The sequence below is a fragment of the Pituophis catenifer genome, unplaced genomic scaffold, assembly GCF_029215685.1.
Source record: "Pituophis catenifer annectens isolate HBS135680 unplaced genomic scaffold, rPitCat1.0.hap2 SCAF_4, whole genome shotgun sequence".
NCBI classification, from domain to species: domain Eukaryota; kingdom Metazoa; phylum Chordata; class Lepidosauria; order Squamata; family Colubridae; genus Pituophis; species Pituophis catenifer.
In genome coordinates this window covers 56,876,719-56,901,680 of record NW_027256884.1, presented here as the reverse complement: position 1 = coordinate 56,901,680, position 24,962 = coordinate 56,876,719, and the positions used below count along the sequence as shown (strand labels likewise).

The 24,962-nt window shown below is 39.6% G+C and overlaps 1 protein-coding gene across 1 annotated transcript in view; it reads right to left on the bottom strand.

Annotated features, from left to right (window-relative positions):
• The window catches only part of POLA1 (DNA polymerase alpha 1, catalytic subunit), a 568,283-nt gene that overhangs the window by 498,094 nt on the left and 45,227 nt on the right, over nt 1-24,962 (bottom strand). Inside the window, exons 8-10 of the mRNA XM_070943339.1 lie at nt 23,645-23,825; nt 12,467-12,593; nt 12,076-12,254 (exon numbers count right to left, since the gene is read on the bottom strand). Coding sequence (XP_070799440.1) covers nt 12,076-12,254; nt 12,467-12,593; nt 23,645-23,825 — 487 coding nt within the window. The remainder of the gene's footprint in view (nt 1-12,075; nt 12,255-12,466; nt 12,594-23,644; nt 23,826-24,962) is intronic.

Genomic DNA, 24,962 nt, shown 5'->3' with positions numbered 1-24,962 from the left:
AGACTTGTGTGGGTTTGAATAGTATGTAAAATTTCTAATTTCCGGATTATGAAATCTCCAACTGTCTACCATACTTAATTCCTCTACCAAATCTGTAAAAGTTCTGGGCAGTACATTTTTCTTATTTTTATTTCTCTGGGCACTTTTATAATCCTTTCTTATATCCATAATTGCATTAAAATCTCCGATCAAACATACATTTTCCATTTTTTGTTCTATAATTTTCTCATGCACTTTTTTATAGAATTCTGATTGTCGACTATTTGGAGCATAAATCACCACTAATAAAATATTTTTATAATTCAGTTTTACTTCTATCATCACTATTCTCCCTTCCAAGTCTACATACTTTAAATTACTCTCTATTTCTTCCTTAACATATACCACAACCCCTTTTTTTTTTTCTTCAGCTAATGCTGCATAGGCTTTGCCTAACTTCTTGTATTGTACATATTTTTCATCTTGTTTTCTTACGTGTATCTCCTGGAAGCACACAATATCTGTTTTTTGTTTCCAAATTTTCTTTAATGTTTGGTGTCGCTTGGATGGTGAATTAAAACCATTTACATTTAGCGATAAAATTTTTAGGGTTTGTTCCATTTCTTATTAATTTTCCTGTTGTTTCTTTTTTGTTTCTTCCTGTTCCTTTTTTTTTTCCCCTTGTTTGTACTCCTCCTTCCTCCTGAATCTCCTTCCTCCTCTTTTTCCCCTTCCTTTAGCGATCTTTCACGTTCTCGTCTTTGTTTTCCTTTAGTATTTTGTCCCACTTCCTCTTTACTATTACTTGATGTTTCAATACCCATCACTTCATCGTATAGATCTCTTGCTTTACTTTGTGAGTCCACCCTTATTTTCTTTCCCTGCCATGTTACCAGCATTCCTTCTGGCGTTATCCATCTAAATGGTATAAATTACTTTTCTGCTCTTATTGCATCTGCAGATAACCGCCCAGCCGCCTTGTTTAGGGTGACTCGCTCCCTCCTACATCAGGAGTGCGGGAAGACCCCTTGCAAGGGCAGGCTGAGGACTTTGCACAGTATTTGCACGATAAAATCGCTCAGATTCGGGAAGGCTTGGACTCTGACTGAGTAGATCCCGGCGGGGTGACTGAAGCCGGTCTTGAGAATGTTATCTGGGATGAGTACGACCCTGTGACTCCTGAGGACGTGGACAGGATCCTGGGGAGGTTAAATGCAACCACATGTTTATTGGACCCGTGCCCCTCCTGGCTGGTACTGGCCACCCGGGAGGTAACACAAGGCTGGCTCCAGAGGATTATAAATGCTTCTTTGAGAGAGGGTTTCTGGCCTCCCACCTTGAAAGAGGCGGTGGTGAGGCCCCTCCTCAAGAAGCCTTCTCTGGACCCGGCTGTTCTGGCAAACTACCGTCCGGTCTCCAACCTTCGCTTCGTTGCGAAGGTTGTGGAGAGTGTGGTTGTGCGACAGCTCCCACAGTACCTGGATGAAACCGTCTATCTAGATCCGTGCCAGTCCAGCTTCAGGCCTGGGTACAGCACGGAGACGGCATTGGTCGCATTGGTGGATGATCTCTGGAGGGCTCGGGACAGGGGTTGTTCCTCTGTTCTGGTCCTGTTAGACCTCTCAGCGGCTTTTGATACCATCGACCATGGTATCATGCTGCGCCGGCTGGGGGGATTGGGGGTGGGAGGCACCATGTTGCGGTGGTTCTCTTTCTATCTCTCTGACCAGTCGCAGTCCATGTTGGCAGGGGGGCAAAGGGCGACCTCGAGGTGCCTTGCTTGCCGGATGCTGCAAGGGTCAGTCCTCTCGCCGCTCCTGTTCAACATTTATGTGAAGCCGCTGGGTGAGATCATCCGTGGTTTTGGGGTGTGATGCCATCTGTACGCTGATGACACTCAGCTGTACATCTCCACCCCAGACCACCCCAATGATGCCCTCAAAGTGATGTCCCAGTGTCTGGAGGCCGTGCAGGTCTGGATGGGGAGGAACAGGCTTCGACTCAACCCTTCCGAGACCAAGTGGCTGTGGATACCGGCATCCCGATATAGCCAGTTGGTGCCATCACTGGCTATTGGGGGCGAGTCACTGACCCCCACAGAGGGTGCTCGCAACTTGAATGTCCTCCTGGACACACGGCTGTCTTTAGAAGAGCATATGACGGCCGTGGCCAGGGGGGGCTTTTTATCAGGTCTGCCTGATATGCCAGTTGCGCCCCTTTCTGGATTGGGACTCCTTGTGCACGGTCACTCATGCCCTCATCACATCAGGTCTGGACTACTGCAACGCTCTCTACCTGGGACTCCCCTTGAGAAGCACCCGGAGGCTCCAGCTGGTGCAGAATGCGGCCGCGCGGGTGATTATGGGAGTGACGTGGCACTCCCATGTAACACCTCTCCTGCGCGAGCTGCATTGGCTCCCGGTGGTCTTCCGGGTGCGCTTCAAGGTATTGGTTCTCATCTTTAAAGCGCTCCATGGCTTAGGGCCAGGATATTTGCGAGACCGCCTGCTGCTACCGATAACCTCCCACCAGCCAATACGCTCTCACAGAGAGGGCCTCCTCAGGGTGCCGTCGGTCAGGCAATGTCGGCTGGCGGCCCCCAGGGGGAGAGCCTTCTCTGTGGGGGCACCCGCCCTTTGGAACGAGCTGCCTCCTGGAATACGACTGATCCCAGACCTCCGGACCTTCCGTAAGGCCCTGAAGACTTATTTATTCCACCAAGCCAGCCTAGCCTAAATGGTTCTTAGTTGGGATTTTAAATTTTATAGACTTGGGGGTTTTAAATTGGGAAGCCAATGATTTAATTCTTTTTAATTATCTTAACTTTTGTATTGTATGTATTTTTAATTTTGGCTGTTCACCGCCCTGAGTCCCTTCTGGGAGAAAGGCGGTATTCAAATTAATTAATAATAAATAAATAAATAAATCTCTTATTTAGTAATGTGGCCAGAAACCAATAATCTTTCCGCAGGTCTCTTATTCTTTTTGGAATTTGTTTCAGGGTAATTATTTCTTTGTTCCTATACAACATAGGCTCATCTTTTGTTATTTTGTACACAATGTCTCTCACTTTCCTTCTCACAAATCTTACATGTACCTCCCGAGGTAATTTGTTTTGTCGTGCATAATTAGTATGGACTCTGTAAACTTCATCCAGCTCATTTATTATTTCATCCTTCTCTCTTTGGAGGGCCTCTGCTATCATCTCCGCCATTACAAACGTTAGATCCTCCTCTCTGTCTTCCGCCACATTTTGAAAACGTAAGAAGAATGCAGCTCTTTCCATCTCCAAATGCGCCACATTGTTTTCTAATTCTTTATTTAGTCCCATCATTTTAAAATCTAAAGATTCCACTCTTTCTTCTGTCATTTCTGTTTTTTTTTTTCTATTATCCTTTGATCGTTTTTTTTTATCATTTCTTGTATCGAATCCATCTTTTCGTCTATCTTCTGAATGTCGCTTTTAACCTCTCTCTTGACCTCGTCCATGTTTATCTGGTTTCTTCATGGTTCCTAGTCATGCACTCTTGCATTTTAACCATAGCTTCTTCTATTGTCATAAGTGTGGCCTGCATTGTTGGCATACTTAATGCAGTGGGCTGTTTCTCTGACGAGAACATTCCCTCTAATATCTTTTGTGCGACTGGGGAGGCCGATGGTCCTGCTATTATTGATGCGGTTTTCTTCCCTGTTTTCACCGTCGTTGGGGTGGTACCAGTCATCTCTTTAAGTATTTTATATTGTTCCACCAAGATTTTATCTACCTTCTCCCAAATCACCATCTAATTTCTATAGCGCTTCCTTCTTTTCTTCCCTTCTTTATCCTCCTACTATCCCCCTACTATTTTGCACTACTGAGTTGATTTCTGATTTCTAATTATCCTTTTAACCTGTTCAATTCAATTCATTAATTTCTTAAAAAATTCCTCCAAAAAACCACATTCCTATCTATTAATCAATCAATTAATTTGTCTATTTACATTAAATAATTAATTCTTATTGTGTAATAATCAAACTATAAAAAGAACGAGAAAGAGTAAAACCACTTAGCTTAGGATAACAAAATAAACTCTTTACAAATAATCAATACTAAATTATAAAGCAATTAATAATAATTACCACAATTAATTATGTCTATGGGGTTTAAATAGGTTTAAATATTTCTAAAAAAATACTATTGTATATGAATATTTATATAAGTAATATTTTACTTTGTAATAAATAGATATAAATATAAATGTCTAAAACAATAAATATATAGGTATGTCCAGGAGGAAAGAACAAAGAATGTATTATCCAAAAATTCTATAAATCTAGTATGTTCTGCTATGGTCTTTTCCCCTTAAGTCTCTACTTTCCGTTCCAGAATAAACTATCCGTTCAAAAAAATAGAGTCATTCAAAATGGCGATCTCCAATCAGCACAGTCACTCGTCAGCATTTCTATTTTTGCCAATCCTTTCTTTCCGTTGGGGCTGCTAAATTGGGGATAAGATTAATGTTCAATTCACTTCTCAGTCCAGCTATTAAATCCACCTCTCTGCACGTTCAATATTTTCATATTTTAACGTTTTAGTCCTTTGATATTTCTCCGCTGGTCTAAGGTTCGTCCTCTTCCGTTTTGCTCTCCTCGTCGTTTGTCACCCATTTGTGCTCTGAGTCTTTCTCTTGCTCGCTGCCCCTCCGAAACTCATTTTCTCCCCCTTCGGCTTTCTACCGAGGCAAAAAAGAAGTTTAAAGTTTCTTACTCTGCTCACACCGCTTTTCTCAGCACCGTATTCACTCTCCTGCTTCCCGTTGGTCTCGCTCGGGGCGTCGGGCCTCTGAGTCAGCTGCACCGACTGACTTCTTCCAAGCTTGAACTGAGGGTCCTTCTTGGTGTGGCTGGAGATTGCACCTCTCCTCGCCTCCTCCGAAGATTCCCCTCTTTATTACCGGTCCCTCCGGGACCAATCTTCGCCCAAAAGGGCACCAAAAACTTAGAAATCCGACACTGGGAATAGAACGCTTCTTTTCCCATGCCGCCTCGACCCTACGTCACCACCGGAAGTCCCCCCAATTTGTAGTCTCTATTTGACAACTCTATCTGCTGAAAGTCAGCATTGAGATTGCTTCAAGAATTCTGTAGTATGAAGGCACATATGATAGTATGCAAGCATCATATGCCATACTTTTATCATGAGTCTTGAAAATAGGCTTTTCTAGAATTTCTATTCACTTGTTCAATCATATAGCTCTGTTTCTTTTAATATTCACTTTTAATATTGAGATATTTTTTAAAACACATGAAAAATCAAAGAGAGCTATCCTGATCCTAGGCAGGCAGGCTATTGGGTGTATTGGGCCTGATTCATAAAATACCCAGGTATGGCTCCATTACATGAATTAATTTACCCAGTTGGAACTGATTACTGATTTAAGTCTTTTTCAAACTATATAAGCAGCAAAGAGGAATGGAGAGTATAAATAAAACTTTGCTTGCAGTTGTTGATACAAATATCAGTAAATCATGGTTCAGCATGACATGTTAATATTACATGCATATGAAATTCTCATTCATTTTGCAATAAGATACGGTATCTTCCACATAATTTAGTTAATATCTCATTTGCTACTATATAAGGATCATGATTCTTTTAAAACAAAAAGTAATGGCAATTTTTTCCTCTCCACATTACTAATTAAAACCAGGTGCAGTCTTTATTATTCATCCTTGAAAAGTTATGATGATAGGGTCTCTTTTCATAATCAAGGAACAGAAGTCTTTTCATAATTAAACATCATTCAGAAGCTACTATACCAAATCTAAGATAAAAGATCACACTGTACAAGGGTCTTTGGGGCCACTTTTTTTCCTTTTAATATTAGTCACCAATTTATTTAGAACTTCAGTTATTATTACCTACTGTCACAAAACTTTTTTGTATACTATAGTTGAGATATAGATATATATATATTGAGATATTGAGATAAGAGGGAGAGAAAGAGAGATACACTCTTATTCAAGATATAAATGAATGTTAATTGATTTCTTGCTTTATTTTTTTTAAAATGAAGCATTGTTAATTAATCTTTACTCTCCCCCTTCCTGAATCCATTGTGCAAATGAACAGGGTTAAATGACAGTAAAGATCTAGATTTTTTTTTTTTATTGAAAAAGTTTTTCAAATACAAATTTCCCCCCCCTTTTTTTCCCCCTCCTCCCTAACACCCCCTCCCCCTCCCCTCCCCCTGTGGCTTCTTCATAATAAAACCCGAATTCATAACAGATTATATAATACTTTACCATCCCCTTACTCCATCCCCATATGCTGACCCTTTCTTTCTAATAATATTATCATATCCCCCTTATACTATACATTTCAAAATGACATTCTACTATAACATTATATAATAACTCCTAATTTAGCATAATATTATTATATCTTATAGTTTAGCGATTTCTGCTCATAATCTACCTTTTCTACCCCCCCATACATATATCTCTTAAATCAAATCTTTTATGTATATTAATATAACATTTCAAAGCAATCTTCCGCTATAAAACTATATAATAAATCCTAATTTAACATTTATTCAATTCATAGTCTCCATTTCCTTCACCCCCATCGTTATATCTCTTAACTCAAATCTTTTACATATATTCATATCTAAACATATCTCTTTTCTTAAACTAAACAATCAATAAACTAACCTGTCTCCACCCACTTTCCTACAAGACTACCATACTTAATAATTCGTAATATCTTTATTCTTCTGCCCACACCACTAAAAAATATTCCCTTATGTAAATAAAATCCTCTTAAAAAAGACTAAGCTTGTAATCCATATGATATCTTCTGTAATGTCTTTCAGCTGGATTGTAAACTCCATCACCCATGTTAGGGTAACATCACATCCTAATTCCAACAGTATGTTCGGTATCTTCAATTACCATCTGCCCCCATCAATAGCAAATATCTTCATAAAAAAAAGAAGAAAAAAAAAACCACCCGAGTGACTTTATATTTGTATTCCATATAGTGTCTGTAGAGGTGTCTTTTATCCAAATTATTAATTCCAACCACCGTAATAGGGTGACAGCCAGATCATCTGCGTGCCCCAATTCCATAACTCTCTCGCCTTGTAGCTCAGCATAAACGTAGTATATTTATCAAAGAGTCCAAAAAAAAAAGATAGTTCCAATCATTTCAGTTTAAGGCCCTTTTCACATCCCAAAAGTACAGCACTGCAGAAGTCTGTCACTCTCCTCAGGATAATATAAACCAATATAAACCAATACTTCGCCTCAACTATCTTTTCATGTATTCAATCATCTGGTACTACAGTGGTTTAAAGCACCCTGTTATTAACACAGCTGCCTGCAATTTACTGCTGGTTCGAATCTCTCCAAGGCTCAAGGTTGACTCAGCCTTCCATCCTTTCTAAGGTAGGTTAAATGAGGACCCAGTTTGTGGGGGCAATAAGCTGACTTTGTATAAATATACAAAAGTATGAAGGCTATTGCTTAACGCACTGTAAGCCGCCCTGAGTCTCCGGAGAAGGGCGGCATATAAATCAAATTTAAAAAAAAAAAAAAAAAAAAACTGGCATTACACTGTTGTTTGGTTTAAAAGTTTTTGTTTTTGTGTGACCTGCTTCTTCTTTTCTTGACTTTTTGTGGGTTAGATCTCCATCCTGATTTCCTTTCTATAAATTGTATATCAACTGTTTGGTTTTCATGCTGATCTATAACTTGATCTTGTTGGTTTTGCTTTTGTGGCTTAAATCTCCATTCTGGTTCTATGAGTTTTATATCAACTGATTGATTTCCATGCTGGTCTGTAACTTGATAAGTCATCACTTTAGAATCCAGAGCCGCCTCTCTTGTATTTATAAATAGTCCAGCTGAGACCTCTGAAGGAGAATCCAGAAGCGGCTCATCTACGGGGACCTCTGTAACTTGTTGTTTTTCCATTACTTCCACCTCCTTTTGCTTATCTTGAATTTCTATCTCTTGTTGATTTTGCTTTTGGAGAACCTTGTAGTAAAATTCTTCCGCTTTTTCAACAGTATTTAGCTGATACCTTTCTCCTTGATATCTCAATATTATACCAACTGGAACGTCCCACCTGAATGAGATATTTTGTTTCTTAAGCTCAGTCACCAAAAATCCAAATTACTTTCTATCTTTTAAAATCTTAGGCGGCAACTCTTTATATATCCAGATCTTTCTTCCATACAATTGTAGAGTAGAATTAAAAGATTTTTGCACAATATCATTTCTTATTTCTTTGTCTGTGAAGTAAATCACCACATCTCTAGGCAATTGCCTTTGCTTTGCAATCCAAGAATTTACTCTATAAGCCTTGTCAATCTTACAAGATACCTCCTCAGGATGAACCTTTAAAATCCCAGCCAGAACTTGAGCAGATATTTTTCTTAAATCATCTCTATTATTTTCCTGTAACCCTCTCATTCTAACCGCAAATTCCGTGAGCCTGTATTTCATCATTGTAATTTCTTTTTCAATCCCTTGCTTTATATCTTCTGCATTGTAAGTCTCGTGAGCAGTTTCCTTTTTAGACTTTACTTCTAAACTATTGTCTTGAATATTTGTCAAATCATTTTCAATTATTTGTATTTTATTGTCCAAATTATTAATCTTATCATCAACTTCCTCCATTTTGGACTCTAATAACTTGATATTTCTATCTATCTTTATAACAATTTCTGAAAAAGCATTAGTCACTGTTACAATCTTTCATTGCAAATTATCATACTTTAGTTGTATCATTTCTTTAATTTCTTGCCTAAATTTTTCAAGTTTCTGGTTCACAGTCTCGTGATATCTTGCCATTTCCTCCTGGACAAATTCTTTTAAATTAAATCCATTCAGCTGAGTCTGTAAACTCAGAACTTGTTCACATAATTGTAAATGGGGGAACACCCGCCCCCCACTGTTTGTTTGTCAGGCTTTATTAGTTTTAACGCCATCCTGCCACACAAACTCTTTTTAAAGAAAGAAAACTTTTCCCCAAGCAAGATCAAGTACAAATCTCCAAGAGAAAAGAAACTTAAAATAGATATTTTTCTTCCAGATTCTAGCCAGCACTGTTTATTCCGCTACTTTGTAGCTTGTTACGGAAGGACTTTCACTTTCGGCTTTCTTCTTCTCAAGCCTCAGCAGTCGCCATTTTAAACTTTTTTTTTCCTTCACTCTGAAACGCTTGTAAAATCATTAAAAATACTTGCGATTTAGTGCGCCAGTGCTGTTGCCACAAGGCATAGGGTGAAGCTGCCTCATGCACCCTACACTGGGTTACCTCAGGGCATGATGATGATCTTTCTTTAAGAATATTATAATAAAAATATTCCGCCTTCTGAAAAGTATTCAATCGGTGTCTCTCTCCATTATATTTCAAAATTATACCAGTTGGGGCATCCCACCGAAATGGTATTTCTTGCTTTTGCAATTCATTCACTAAAAACCTATACTCTTTTCGGTCTTTTAACACCTTAGGTGGTAATTCCTTGTAAACTCCAATTTGAGCTCCCTCCACTTGCACAGAGGAAAGAAAGGATCTTTGCAAAATATCATTTCTTATTCTTCTGTCAGTAAAGTATATCACCACATCTCTGGGCAATTTTCTTTGTCTAGCTACCCATGAGTTCACTCTGTAAATTTTGTCTATTTTATAGACCACATCTGCTGGATCAATTTTTAGCAATACAGCCAGGGCATCAGAACAAATCTGTCTCAAATCTTGCCTATCATTCTCTTTTATTCCTCGAAGCCTAATAGCGAATTCCATGGATCGAAACTGTATCATTGTAATTTCATTTTCAACTCTCTGCACTTTATTATCCACATCAGCAATTTTAAAATCAGTATCCTTCATTTTAACATTAACTTCTGATTTGAATTCTTCCAATTTGGAATCCACTTTAGTAATGATTTCTGCCAAATCAGAAACCACATTTGACAATTTATCAGACACCTTATCATAATTCTCTTTCATTGCCTCTTTAAATTCATTAATTTCTTTCTTCATTTCCTGTTGTGATTTTTGAAATTTATCATCCAGAGCCTGGGTAATAAAATCTTTTAAACTTTGAACATCAAAGTCCTTTCCCTCACTCTGCTGACTGGGAGGGGGCTGCTGTTCCGGTTTGTGAGTGGGAGATCCCTCCCCTGCAACCTTTCCTTCCTGTTTCTTTGAAGCCATTCTGCCATGTAAATTAACTTTTCTGAAAAAAGGAAATCTTTTTTTTTTCCTTTGCACCTCCACAAAGTCCTTTGAAAAAGTCCCCCAGATTTAATCAAATTAAAAATTAAATAAGCTGAAGCAAGCTCAGGTTTATTTTAAAAGGAATTTTTCTTCCACTCTTCTCTGTTCGCTTGCTACAAGCAGTGCTACAATGTAACTTATTGAAATAGCTTTGCGAAATCACTCTCCCTTTCAGCTCGTTAACGCTGGAACGGCGCCATTTTTTCAAGCCGTTTCCGCTCGCTCTAGCTTTTTCCCAAATCAGAAGTTCAAAAGAGGAGAAATACTTGCAGTTTCTTGGTTTAGGGGTTGAGGTTGTTTTGTAGCAAAGTTATTTTCCCATCAGTTTAAATGTTTGCTGCAGCCGGCTTGCTCTGACAAGCAGAGTCGTCCCACGCCGTCCGGAGTCTCCGCAAGTTGAAAGGGAGCCACGCCCGTTTCCTCCCCAGTAGCAGACTTCTGGGGGTTCACGGGGGCTCGACCTGCCTCTTGCTTCACTCTTCTCCTCAAATCCTCAGGATTTTGGAGTTTTCAAGCCGCTCCCCTCACTCGGAGCGGCTCTACAGGCGGCAGGGCTGGCGGTCCTTCAAAAGCGACCGTCTTCGCCGGTGGCAGACAAACCCCCAGGGTGGACTTCTTGAGGAGAGGACGAACCACCGCCTCTTTGAGTGTGGCGGGGAAGACCCCTTCCCTCAAAAAAGCGTTGACAACCGCTTGAATCCAGCTTCCAGTCACCTCCCTGGCTGCAGAATGCCCTCTATATTTGACTGCCCTCTATATTTTTTTTGCCCTCAGGATCTGGACTAGGGGTTCAACTGTTGAATAGAACAAGTAGATAATATAATAGATATAATATAATAGATATTTTTCTTCCAGATTCTAGCCAGCACTGTTTATTCCGCTACTTTGTAGCTTGTTACGGAAGGACTTTCACTTTCGGCTTTCTTCTTCTCAACCCTCAGCAGTCGCCATTTTAAACTTTTTTTTTCCTTCACTCTGAAACGCTTGTAAAATCATTAAAAATACTTGCAATTTAGGGTCCCAAGTCCAAATCTCGTCCTTTTTAATTAGTCCATCTGTTAATTTCGTTGATTGGTCCGGTTCCAGCGCCTAGCTCTGCAAAAAGGCAGAGTTCTCCTGAAGCCCGGAGCAGCGGCGAGCAGAAATAGGGAGCCACAACCTGCTCGTCCCCAAGAGTAAAAAAAAAACTCTGGGGACTTCGCAGAGGGCTCTACCTGCCCTCGCCTGCTCTGTCTCACATTTCCTTCAGGAAATGGAGTTTTTCGAGCCGCCTTTCAGATGTAAAGGCGGCTCTTTACAGGCAACGGGGCTGGCGGTCTCAGAGGACCGTCTGGTGGCGATGGAAGCCAGACCGGAAGCCCAAGATCTAGATTTTTAAAAAAGAAATGAAACTAGTAAAATGGAACCTTTTGCAGTCCCCTGGCTCTTACAATTCACACATAATTATTTTTAAACACTATACATTCAGGAAGCTTTTAGTTTCATCTTTGCAATGGAAAAAATGATAGGTTTCTTAAAACTTCTTTCCACTTCAATTTTCCTGAAGCACTCTAAAAACTGAAGGCTATGGTGAATTAGATGACAGTCACTTAGAGTATATCATATATGCAGATTCAAACTAGGTTCTATTTTTTTCTATTTTTATTTGGTTTTGGAGGAACTTTGTATTTAAGCCATGTTGTATCTATTTCAAGCTACTCTATAGCTTTTATGTGTTTCCCATCTCAGAATACTGTAAAGCTACCCCATTTAGTTAATTACTAAATTACTCCCATTAGAGAAAGCTTTGGGGTCACAAAGTAGAATTATATTGAATATAAACATACCTGGTTGGTTATATTGATCTTCATAAGCATCCAGCCAGTAGAACTTGAAAATCTTTTGCCCTTCTTCCTCCTTTATAAGTGGGAACTGACTGGAATCCACTTGAATTTCTGAAGATATAAACTCAACTTCATGTTCATCAATTCTATCCCAGCAGGAGTTATCATGGAGGGAAGAACATCTGGAGCCCATGTGAAACAAGAAATTATATATTTGAAATGACTACTTATTCAAAGAAGTTCTTTTTCTCCAACTGTAAAAATTCTGAAGAAAGAATTTTAAAAAATCTATGTAGGTCAGCTATGTATAGTATCTTGACAATACAGCTTTAAGAAACATTATTAGTGTTGAAAGGTTAACAAATATGCACCTGTTTCCACAATATTTACTTACGGCATTTGTTTCTCTTCCAATTTCATCTCTTTCTTGAAGATTGTGACCTCTTCTGACACAATTCCCATTCCTGGCATAGAGTCATCAAAATCCCCATCATCAAAAATAATTCTATTTTGGTCATCTTCTGTAAACAACGTATAGACACTTAAAGAGACTTACATTTAATTTGCAGAATGTAATATTATTTATTTATCAAATATTTTAACTTACTCCTCAACCTTTCAAGGCAGAGAGAAGCATAAGAAAAAATAAAATAAATAATAAATGATCAGAATAAAAATATACTTTTTGGCATTTTGCAGTGTGAATTCATGAATATATAATTGCATAATTAGGCAGTGAGTAAATATCCAGTATTAAATTACAATGAAACCAAATAAAAATCCTGTCTTGGAAATAAAGTAGGTCCAGCAGGTAGCCTTTGAATAGACATGTCTTTTAGATGTTAAAGAATAACAAGTTAAAACTTAAACATTTTTAGGATAGCAATTCACAGAGTCACTCTCTTCCTACCTGTATTTCCGTGAAAATAAGACCGAGTCTTATTTTCTTTTGGGTCCCAAAATAAGTGCTAGGGCTTATTTTTGGGGATGTCTTGATGATGTTGTTGTTTGGGAGCCCCACGGCGGGGCAGGAGACCGCATGGTGCGCCAGTGCTGTTGCCACAAGGCATAGGGTGGAACTGCCTCATGCACCCTACACTGGGTTACCTCAGGGCTCATGCAGCCATGCCACCCCACCCCGACACTTGCCTCACCTCGCAGCGGCAGGTCCAGCAACCCTGTCCAGCAGGACCCAGCATTGCTGCTGGCCACTTCTTCTGCTTGCTCGCGGCTGCAACAAAGCAGGAGGCTGAGCAATGCACTGGTGTCATGGCCACGAGACAAGGAGGGCAGAGCTGCCCCATGCATCCTGCACCAGTTTACCTCAGGGCTGCCGCAATCAAGCCATCCACAGCCCTGAGGTAAACTGGTGCAGGATGCATGGGGCAGCTCTGCCCTCCTTGTCTCGTGGCCATGACACCAGTGCATTGCTCAGCCTCCTGCTTTGTTGCAGCCGCGAGCAAGCAGAAGAAGTGGCCAGCAGCAATGCTGGGTCCTGCTGGACAGGGTTGCTGGACCTGCCGCTGCGAGGTGAGGCAAGTGTCGGGGTGGGGTGGCCTGGCTGCGGGAGCCCTGAGGTAAGCTGGTGCGGCGTGAGGCAGCTCCACCCACCTGCCTCGCTCGTGGTCGTGGCACCGTGAGCAACCAGATGGCATGGGCGGGTGGCCGGCCACATAGGCTCTTAAGTAGGGATTATTTTTGGGGTAGGGCTTATATTAGGTGCATGCGTAAAAAACAAGCTAGAGCTTATTTTCGGGATAGGTCTTATTTTGGGGAAACAGGGTTATTTATTTATTTATTTATTTATTTATTTATTTATGTAATTTATATGCCGCCCTTCTCCCGTAGGACTCAGGGCGGCTTACAAAACAAAACAAAGAATTACATAAACAATTTAAAATCAGTTTAAAATTAAATTAAAATCAATTAAAAATTATTAAAATTATTTAAAGTCACCCCTACGGATTCAGCCCATTTGGTGAAAAAGCCACATCTTCAATTTGCGGCGGAAGGAGAGGTGGTCTGGGGCTGTCCTGAGGCTGGTGGGCAACCCATTCCAGAGGGTCGGCGCTCCCACAGAGAATGCTCTCCCCCTGGGGGCCGCCAGCCGACATTGTCTGGCAGACGACACCCTGAGGAGGCCTGCTCTGTGTGAGTGCACCAGATGGTGGGAGGAAGGCAGGAGACGATCCTGTAGATACCCCGGGCCTAAGCCATGTAGGGCTTTATAGGTGAGCACCAGCACCTTGAAATGAACCCGGAGAGCCACCGGCAGCCAGTGCAGCTCGCGCAGGAGAGGTGTCACATGGGAGTACCGAGAAGCCCCCGTAACAACCCGCACAGCCGCATACTGGACTAACTGTAGTCTCCGGGTGCATCCCAAGGGCAGCCCCATGTAGAGGGCGTTACAGTAGTCCAACCAAGACGTAACAAGGGCATGAGTGACCATGGCAAGGGCATCCTGATCTAGGAAAGGGCGCAACTGGCACACAAGGCGTACCTGTATGAAAGCCCCCCTGGTCACGGCCATCAAATGATCTTCTAGGGATAGCCGTGAATCCAGGAGGACCCCTAGATTGCGGACCCTTTCTGAGGGAGTAAGGATCTCCCCTCCCATCACTAGTGACGGGGCCACTAGATCAAGAGATGCCGGTATCCACAGTCACTCAGTCTTGGATGAGTTGAGTCTGAGTCTGTTTCTTCCCATCCAGGCCCGCACCGCTTCCAGGCAGCAGGACATCACAGAAAGGGCATCCCCAGGGTGATCCGGGGTGGAGATGTAAAGTTGAGTGTCATCAGCATATTGATGGTACCTCACCCCAAAACCACGAATGATCTCACCCAGCGGCTTCATGTAGATGTTAAAGAACAGAGAGGAGAGAACCAACCCTTGAGGCACCCCACAAGTGAGGGGCCTCGGACTGGATCTCTCTCCCCCATCCACACAAACTGCGAGCGTCCCAAGAGGTAGGAGGAGAACCACTGTAAAACGGTGCCTCCCACCCCTAACCCCCCGAGTCGCTGCAGTAAGATACCATGGTCGATGGTATCGAAAGCCGCTGAAAGGTCAAGAAGGACCAGGATGGAAGAACAACCCCCATCCCTGGCCCGCCAGAGATCATTTACTAGAGCGACCAATGCCGTTCCCGCTCCTGAAGCCCAATTGGTATGGGTCTAGGTAGTCAGTTTCCTCCAGGAACTGGGGGAGCTGCTGTGCCACCACAGACTCAACAACCTTCGCTATAAAGCGAAGGTTGGAGACTGGACAATAGTTATTAAGGGAGTCTGGATCCAGGGTGGGCTTTTTTTTTTTTTTTATTGTAAAAGTTTTACAATTACATTTTCACCCCCCTAACCCACCCCATACTCCCCAACCCCCCCTCCCTAACCCCCCCTAACCCTCCCCTCCCCCCCGGACTTCCATAGAATATACCCCATCATTATCCCCTTTATATAAAAACCTTGAACCCCCCCAACCCCCATATCATTTTTCATCTTCACATAGTTCAAATATTTCTATCTTAATATAATATAATACTATCAATGAAAAGCTATTTGATACTTCCTAGTTTGATATTTGTTCTGCACATAATCTATCCACTTTTTCCATTCACATTCATAAGTCTCTTGTGAGCGATCTTTTAAGTATGCTGAAACCTTCGCCATCTCAGCGAAACTGGCCATCTTCAAAGTCCATTCTTCTACAGTGGGCAAAGCTTCATTTTTCCAATATTTGCCTATCAACAATCTCGCTGCTGTAATCATATACAAAATCAACTTTGTTTCATCCACTGTAAAACCCTTAGCTATACCCAATAAAAACAATTGTGGAGAAAATTGAATTTTTTTCTTTAAAACATTCTGCATGATCCACCAGATTTTTATCCAAAAAGCCTTAACTTTCTTACAGGTCCACCAAATATGATAATATGTAGCATCTGTACAATCACACCTCCAACATTTTGGCTGAACATTAGGGTACATACACGACAATTTCTTAGGATCTAAATGCCATCTATAAAACATTTTGTAAAAGTTTTCCCTCAAATTCTGCAACTGTGTAAATTTAACATTCTGAACCCAAATTTTTTCCCATGTTTCCAACATCACTGGTTCTGCAAAATTTTGTGCCCACTTAATCATACAATCTTTAACTAATTCAGTTTCTGAATCCCTTTCTAACAAAACATTATAAAGCCTTTTAATATGCATTGGACCTTTCTCTTTTATATGTCTAACCAGTTCTTCCTCGTGCAACATAATACCAGTTTTTTGGTCCTCTTTCCATCTCAATTGTAGTTGATTATATTGAAACCAAGTTAAGTTAATCCCTTCATCCAACAGTGTCTGTAATGTCTTCAACTGCCATCTGCCCGCATCTGTAAAAAGAACCTCTTTGTATAAAACCCCCCCGAGTGACATTATATTTGTATTCCACGTAATATGACCAAGATCCAGCCATAGCGGTATTTTATAATCCCATTTGAATCGGTGCTTCTTCCAAACTCTCATCAAAGAGTCTCTAAGTATATGGCTTTTGAATACTTTATCCACTTTGTTGTCATAAAATAAGTAAGCATGCCATCCAAATTCAAGATCAAAACTTTCTATATTCAGTATTCCAGTCTTTTTCCTTCCAAACCAATCGCTTGCTTGAGTCAAAGCTGCTGCTTCATAATATAACTGTAGGTTTGGAAGTTTAAGACCTCCCCTTTCTGGAACATCTTGCATAATTTTCAATTTCACTCTCGGTTTTTTCTCGTTCCAGACAAACTTATTCACTCCAGTTTGCCAGACTTTCAGTTGTTTATCACTTTTAAGCACCGGAATCATTTGAAACAAAAAAAGAAATCTTGGCAAAATGTTCATCTTAACTGCTGCTATTCTCCCAAGTAAAGACAGCTGCAGTTTTTTCCACGTCTCCATATCTTTCTGTACAACTCGCCACAGTACTTCGTAGTTATTTTGAAACAATTTAATATTTGATTCTGCAACCTGAACTCCTAGATATTTAACCTTTGGTACAATCTCAAAACCTGCCTTGTTTTCAAGTTTATGTCGTCGATCTTGTGTCATATTTTTAACTATCATCTTAGTTTTTTTCTGATTCAGTCTAAAACCTGATACTGTACCATAATCTTGTATAATGTCTTTCATCTGGATTATTGATTCCATCGGCTGTGTTAGGGTAACAACCAGATCATCTGCAAATGCCCTTATTCTGTAATCCTCTTGCCTTATCACTATACCTTTCAAGTTATTCGAATCCCGTATTGTATTCAACAAGACTTCTAGTGTTAAAATAAATAACAATGGGGATAACGGACAGCCTTGTCTGGTCCCTTTTTCAATATTAAACTCTGATGTCAAACTTCCATTAATAATAATCTGTGTCTTTTGCTCTTGGTAAATTGCTGAGACCGCCTGTATAAATTGGTCTCCAAATCCCATTTTTCTTAAAGTCTTTAGTAGAAAATTCCAGTCCACTCTATTAAAGGCCTTCTCCGCATCCAAAAAAACCAGCACTGCAGAGATCTGTTTATTCTTCTCAAGATATTCCAATAAATCTATAACTTGCCTTACATTGTCCTTCATGTATCTGCCCTCTATAAATCCCGCTTGGCCATCGTGAATCACCTCTTGAATTACTGGCATCAATCTGTTGGCTAATACTTTTGCATAAATTTTATAGTCATTATTTAAAAGAGATATTGGTCTGTAATTTTCCGGTTCTTTAGGACCTACTTGTTCTTTTGGTATCAAAGTAATATATGCTGATTTCCATGATGGGGGTATTTTATCCCCTTGTTGTATATTGCAAAATAAATCTCTAAGTTGTTCCACCATTTCGGCTTGTAAAGTTTTATAATACACTGCAGTCAATCCATCTGTTCCAGGAGCTTTAGCTGTTTTCAATTGTTTAATTGCTGCGATTATTTCCTCGACTGTTATAGGGTAATTCATTCTTTCTTTTTGTTGGCTAGTAATTTTTGAGACTCTTTTCTCTTCTAAATATTTTTCTATAAGTCCATTCTGTATATCATCTTTAGCATATAATTTAGCGTAGTAATCTACAAAGACTTCTTTAATCAGTTTTTGTTGAGAAATTTCTTTCCCTCCAATATCAATACTCTCAATAGTCCGTATACTCTGCTTCTTCCTTAAGGTGTAAGCCAACCATCTCCCCGGTTTGTTAGCATTACAAAACGTATTATGCTTCGCATATTGTAGATTTGTTGCAGCTTGCTCCGCCAAGAGCATTTGAAATTGATCTTTCAAAAGTTTTATAGCACCACGTATTCTTTCATCTGTTGGGTTTTTAATGAGTAACTGTTCCTTATTCTTTATTTCTGCTTCCAATTCGAGTCTTTTCTTTTGTCGGTTCTGTTTATGTTTAGAGTTCATATAAATGAGTACCCCTCTCATATACGCTTTGCTCGCATCCCATACAATTTCAATTGGGGTACCCTTATTCAAGTTCATTTCAAAAAAATCTTTCATCTGTTTTTTAAGTTGTTATATTTTTTTCATATCTGAACAAATTTTCATTTAATCTCCATGACCTTCTCTCAGTCTTTCCCATCTCAATTTCTATCCATACAGAACTATGATCAGTTAAAGTTCTTGGAAATATCTTTGTTCTTTTTGTTTTAACAAGTAAATCATCTGATAACAAGATAAAGTCAATCCTGGAAAAAGATCTATGTCTATCAGAGAAAAAAGTATAGTCCAGTTCTCTCGGGTTATGAATTCTTCAGATATCTTTTAATTCCAAATCTTCTTTCATATCAAAAAAAGTCTGTGGTAGTCTAATCCTTAATTTCGCCAAACTCTTTTTATCTAGTTTAGAATCAATTACTCCATTCCAATAGATCTGTAATCCCATTGCAATATTTTATTATGTAAAGTCTTATAAAAATGATCCTGTTGTTGGTTCGGAGCATAAATTCCAATCAAAAGAATTTGGCCATTTGCTGTGTGCAATTCAATTGCGATAAACCTACCACCTTCATCTGCTTCTATAATTTTAGCGGACAATCTTTTATTTACATAAATAACCACACCATTCTTTTTTTCCGAGGTTGAAGCTATAAAATGTGTTCCTAATTTAGAGTTTATCAGATATTTGTGATCTTGAGTTCGAATATGAGTTTCTTGTAAACAAATTATGTCATTATTAAATTGTCTCAAATATGTAAATAACTTCTTCCTTTTTTGTGGTGAATTTAATCCGTTAACATTCCAAGATAAGAGCCTAATTGTCATCTTGACCTTTCTGAAGCGATGAGCTGCCTTGCCTAACTTCTTCTGAGGTCTTCGGCCTTGCTCCCCCCATGGCTTCACTTTGTGTGGTGCTTTTAGCTCCCCTTTTATATTGACTTTCTTGTTGTTGTTTTTCTTTTATTTGCTTGGAAATTGCACGAGTTATACGCTGGTCTTTAACTTCAGGCAACCGAGCTAGATCCAAAGCAGCATCTCTTGTTGACAGAATTGGGGAAGGTTCTAACAGGGATTCCTCCATAAGGCCTCCTCCTCCTACAGCACCCTGCATTTCCACTAGTTCCATCTGCTTGGACTGTTGTTCCCTCTCATGCTGAGGTTGCTTTTCCTTATCACTTTTTATCTCCAACAATGTAGATGTACGTGGGGATGATGATCTTTCTTTAAGAATATTATAATAAAAATATTCCGCCTTCTGAAAAGTATTCAATCGGTGTCTCTCTCCATTATATTTCAAAATTATACCAGTTGGGGCATCCCACCGAAATGGTATTTCTTGCTTTTGCAATTCATTCACTAAAAACCTATACTCTTTTCGGTCTTTTAACACCTTAGGTGGTAATTCCTTGTAAACTCCAATTTGAGCTCCCTCCACTTGCACAGAGGAAAGAAAGGATCTTTGCAAAATATCATTTCTTATTCTTCTGTCAGTAAAGTATATCACCACATCTCTGGGCAATTTTCTTTATCTAGCTACCCATGAGTTCACTCTGTAAATTTTGTCTATTTTATAGACCACATCTGCTGGATCAATTTTTAGCAATACAGCCAGGGCATCAGAACAAATCTGTCTCAAATCTTGCCTATCATTCTCTTTTATTCCTCGAAGCCTAATAGCGAATTCCATGGATCGAAACTGTATCATTGTAATTTCATTTTCAACTCTCTGCACTTTATTATCCACATCAGCAATTTTAAAATCAGTATCCTTCATTTTAACATTAACTTCTGATTTGAATTCTTCCAATTTGGAATCCACTTTAGTAATGATTTCTGCCAAATCAGAAACCACATTTGACAATTTATCAGACACCTTATCATAATTCTCTTTCATTGCCTCTTTAAATTCATTAATTTCTTTCTTCATTTCCTGTTGTGATTTTTGAAATTTATCATCCAGAGCCTGGGTAATAAAATCTTTTAAACTTTGAACATCAAAGTCCTTTCCCTCACTCTGCTGACTGGGAGGGGGCTGCTGTTCCGGTTTGTGAGTGGGAGATCCCTCCCCTGCAACCTTTCCTTCCTGTTTCTTTGAAGCCATTCTGCCACGTAAATTAACTTTTCTGAAAAAAGGAAATCTTTTTTTTTTCCTTTGCACCTCCACAAAGTCCTTTGAAAAAGTCCCCCAGATTTAATCAAATTAAAAATTAAATAAGCTGAAGCAAGCTCAGGTTTATTTTAAAAGGAATTTTTCTTCCACTCTTCTCTGTTCGCTTGCTACAAGCAGTGCTACAATGTAACTTATTGAAATAGCTTTGCGAAATCACTCTCCCTTTCAGCTCGTTAACGCTGGAACGGCGCCATTTTTTCAAGCCGTTTCCGCTCGCTCTAGCTTTTTCCCAAATCAGAAGTTCAAAAGAGGAGAAATACTTGCAGTTTCTTGGTTTAGGGGTTGAGGTTGTTTTGTAGCAAAGTTATTTTCCCATCAGTTTAAATGTTTGCTGCAGCTGGCTTGCTCTGACAAGCAGAGTCGTCCCACGCCGTCCGGAGTCTCCGCAAGTTGAAAGGGAGCCACGCCCGTTTCCTCCCCAGTAGCAGACTTCTGGGGGTTCACGGGGGCTCGACCTGCCTCTTGCTTCACTCTTCTCCTCAAATCCTCAGGATTTTGGAGTTTTCAAGCCGCTCCCCTCACTCGGAGCAGCTCTACAGGCGGCGGGGCTGGCGGTCCTTCAAAAGCGACCGTCTTCGCCGGTGGCAGACAAACCCCCAGGGTGGACTTCTTGAGGAGAGGACGAACCACCGCCTCTTTGAGTGTGGCGGGGAAGACCCCTTCCCTCAAAAAAGCGTTGACAACCGCTTGAATCCAGCTTCCAGTCACCTCCCTGGCTGCAGAATGCCCTCTATATTTGACTGCCCTCTATATTTTTTTTGCCCTCAGGATCTGGACTAGGGGTTCAACTGTTGAATAGAACAAGTAGATAATAAATATTTAGGCTACAGACTAGAGATTATTGTCTCCGGAAACTCTTCAGCAATTGAGAAGCATTGTGAATATTCTGGTTCTTAAAGTGAATTATTTCTGTCATGTATTACTAACACACAAAAGAAAAACAGTGTCTATGCTTTCTACACATAGACAGATTCCACTGTCAATTGTGTAAAATTTTTAATTAAATAATGTAAACTATGTACTTAGTTTATATGTATTTATAAAGGGGCCATTAACACAGAGAATAAAACTTTCATTAAATTCACCTAATAAGTGAATATATGGGCAGTGCGAGGAAAGTCTTGATTGACTGATTGACTTCAAAATGTATAAAGCCATCAAACTCAAACAGTAAGATTCTGGGCAGTGTAGACTCTAAACACAAAACAGGAAAAATAATCCAAAGAAAACTATCTGTAACAAACAGTCAAAATATATAAATAGAATGTAAAATGGTGACCACACAACAAGACAATCACATGGAGGAAACCTATTCAACTGGCCCCTAATGCTTGGGGAAAGAGCCAAGATTTAAGGGCTTTCCTAAAGGCGAGAAGAATTTAGCCTACTCATATATTTGGGGGGGGGGATCACTCCAGCCACAGTGGCAACCACAGAAAAGGCATGTTTCCTCAGTCCCATAAAATGGCAAGATTTAAAAGAAGGCACCTATAGTACGCCTTCTTGTGGGAGCATGTGGGGCAGGTTCTCAAAGAAGGATTCCCTCAAATAATATAGGGCCCTATGTAAAATAGCATTTAAACTTTAAATAAATAAAGTTCAAATAAACTTTGAACTGCATCTGGAAACCTATAAGGAGCCAGAGCAGCCCACAAAGTAGCAGTGTTACATGGGCAAAACAAGATACATCCATAATTACCCGCACTGTTGCGCACTGGACTAATTGAAGCTTCTGGACAGTTTTGAAAGGAAGCCCCATGTAGAATGCATTACAGTAGTCTAGGGGTGATATCCAGCAGGTTCTGACAAGTTCTGGAGAACCGGTAGCGGAAATTTTGAGTAGTTCGGAGATCCGGCAAATACCACCTCTGGCTGGCCCCGAGTGGGGTGGGAATGGAGATTTTGCAATGTCCTTCCCCCAGGAGTGGGGAGGGAATGGGGATTTTGCAGTATCTTTCCCCTGGAGTGGGATGGGAATGGAGATTTTGCAGTATCCTTCCTCTGCCGTGCCCACCAAGCCACACCCACAGAACCGGTAGTAAAAAAATTTGGATTTCACCACTGCAATAGTCCAATTGGGAGGTAACCAATGTGTGAGTGACCATATCAGGACAAATACATTAAGATACCCAAGGATCCTTTGTACTTCAGAAGATTACTTCAGCTAACTGCATTTAAGAGGCCAAGGAATATTATACACATGTATTTCATCAAAACTTTCTGCCACTGAATATATTTATATTCACAAATACTAGGTACAAAGTTCAAGGCTGAAGGTACAGTGAGCTTTATTATTGATCAGGTCAGCCTATTATTAATAGGAAAGAAAAATGCCTTAGATCCCAATATGTCTTCCTTCTCTGTTGTGGTCCCCAACCTCAGACCCTGAGATCCAGATCAGAGGTGGGATTCACTAACCTTCCCTACTGGCTCACAAATGTGAGTGCATGGGCCACCTCAGCGGATGTGCATGGCCTTCTGTGCATGCACAGTAGTCGCACATTACATCCGGGCGGATGGGCAGAGCCTCCTGCAGTCGCCGCTACAGGTTCGCGCGATCCGGAGAGAACCAGCTGAATCCCACTACTGATCCAGATGTTAATTTTCCAAACAGCCTTAAAGACCTGTCTGCTTTCAAAAGTGTTGGTCCAGGATATGACATGAACTGGTTTTCATATTTGGGCAGTTTCCTGACTCAGGCCTATAAATGTACTGCACTGATTATCATTGTTTTATTTGTGTTCATTGTATTACTGTTAATATGTTAAATTATTGTTGCTGTTTACATGTGGGATAGTACAATATAATTCTTTGAAGCAAACAGGTCTTCAGAGGTTTAAAAGAAGCCACATATTGAAACTGGAAAATACTCTTGGATGGCAAAGGAGTATAATTACAAGGTAGATTTTACAATGCTAGCATATTTGAAAAGGGTAAGGTTACCAGAAGTATTACACATACCTTTAATAGATTCTTCTTTTATTTTTATTAGTTCATTTTCCATCAGTTGCACTCCATTTTCATTATTAATACTCTCTTCTGTGACTGCCTCTGATCTAGCTAACGAGACTGAATGTTTAGACTGTAATGAAGGGATTTCTTTTTTTCCAGGAGGAATAGATTTTCTCACTATAGCAGTTACCTATAATTTCAATTAAACACAAATAATTTCAATTAAAAATGGACACCAACGTAATTGATTTTATTCAGTTTATGCCTTGCCCAACTCTAGACAACTCAGAGTGGCTCACAATGTAACAAGAATAAACCAGCTAACTAAGCTGCAATCTAGCTAAAAATAAACCTAGGAGGAATGAAGGAGATATTTTTGAAGAATGGATATTTATTTTAAAATGTCTTTCAGAGAGGAATGAAATATTTTATATTGGTTATTAGATGTGTTCTAAAAGAAACATTGATTTGATTTGCATCTTTGAAGTACAGAAAATACATGAAATACTGATTGTTTAAAATGATAAATGAATACTATAAAGTGATGTTTGGATTTGAAGTTTAAGAGTTAGGGTGACTACATAATAAAAACTTAAATGTTAGAATAAGATGTTAGATTGGATGATAAAAATTGGGTTTAGATTTGGTTTTGGTTTTGTTTTTTTGTTATTTTTTGTTTGTCTTAAGATGTTAATCAATGAAATTGGGAATTTATACCTATGTTATACCAGGCCAAACTCTTGCTCCAAAAAGATGTTGTTTTATGTTTTAAAAATAAATAAATAAATTTTACATTAACACCTTGAAAACTTAAAAGAAGACGAGAGTTGAAAAGAGACTGTTACATAATTGCAACAAAATGGATACTGCCGTGACTAAGGGGAAATGTGGTTTGCAGAGAAACATCTTCTGTTTTAAAAAGAAATACTATGATGGGCTCTTTGTTTTGGATTATTTTGAAATAACATATAATAGATATAGGATTTTGGCTACGGAGACTTTTGCTTTGTCTACAGAAGGCTTTTCAGTGGAAAGGAAGAGAAATACAAATGGAACTTTTATAAACTATTGCTAATTGGCGCGGCAACAAAAGAAGTCAAACAGCGCAGGAACAAGAGAAGTAAAGTCGATGTATTTTGCAGGGAATAGAAGCAACAAAAGAATTAAAATGATATATGGAGAATTAAATTTGATAACACTGAATTGGAAATGGAAGATTTATTGACAGACAAGGAAACGAAGAAGTCAAATGCATATGGTTGGGAGATAAGAATATAAAAATAGCTTGATTAAAAATGAGAATGAAATATCTAGATAAATATTAAAT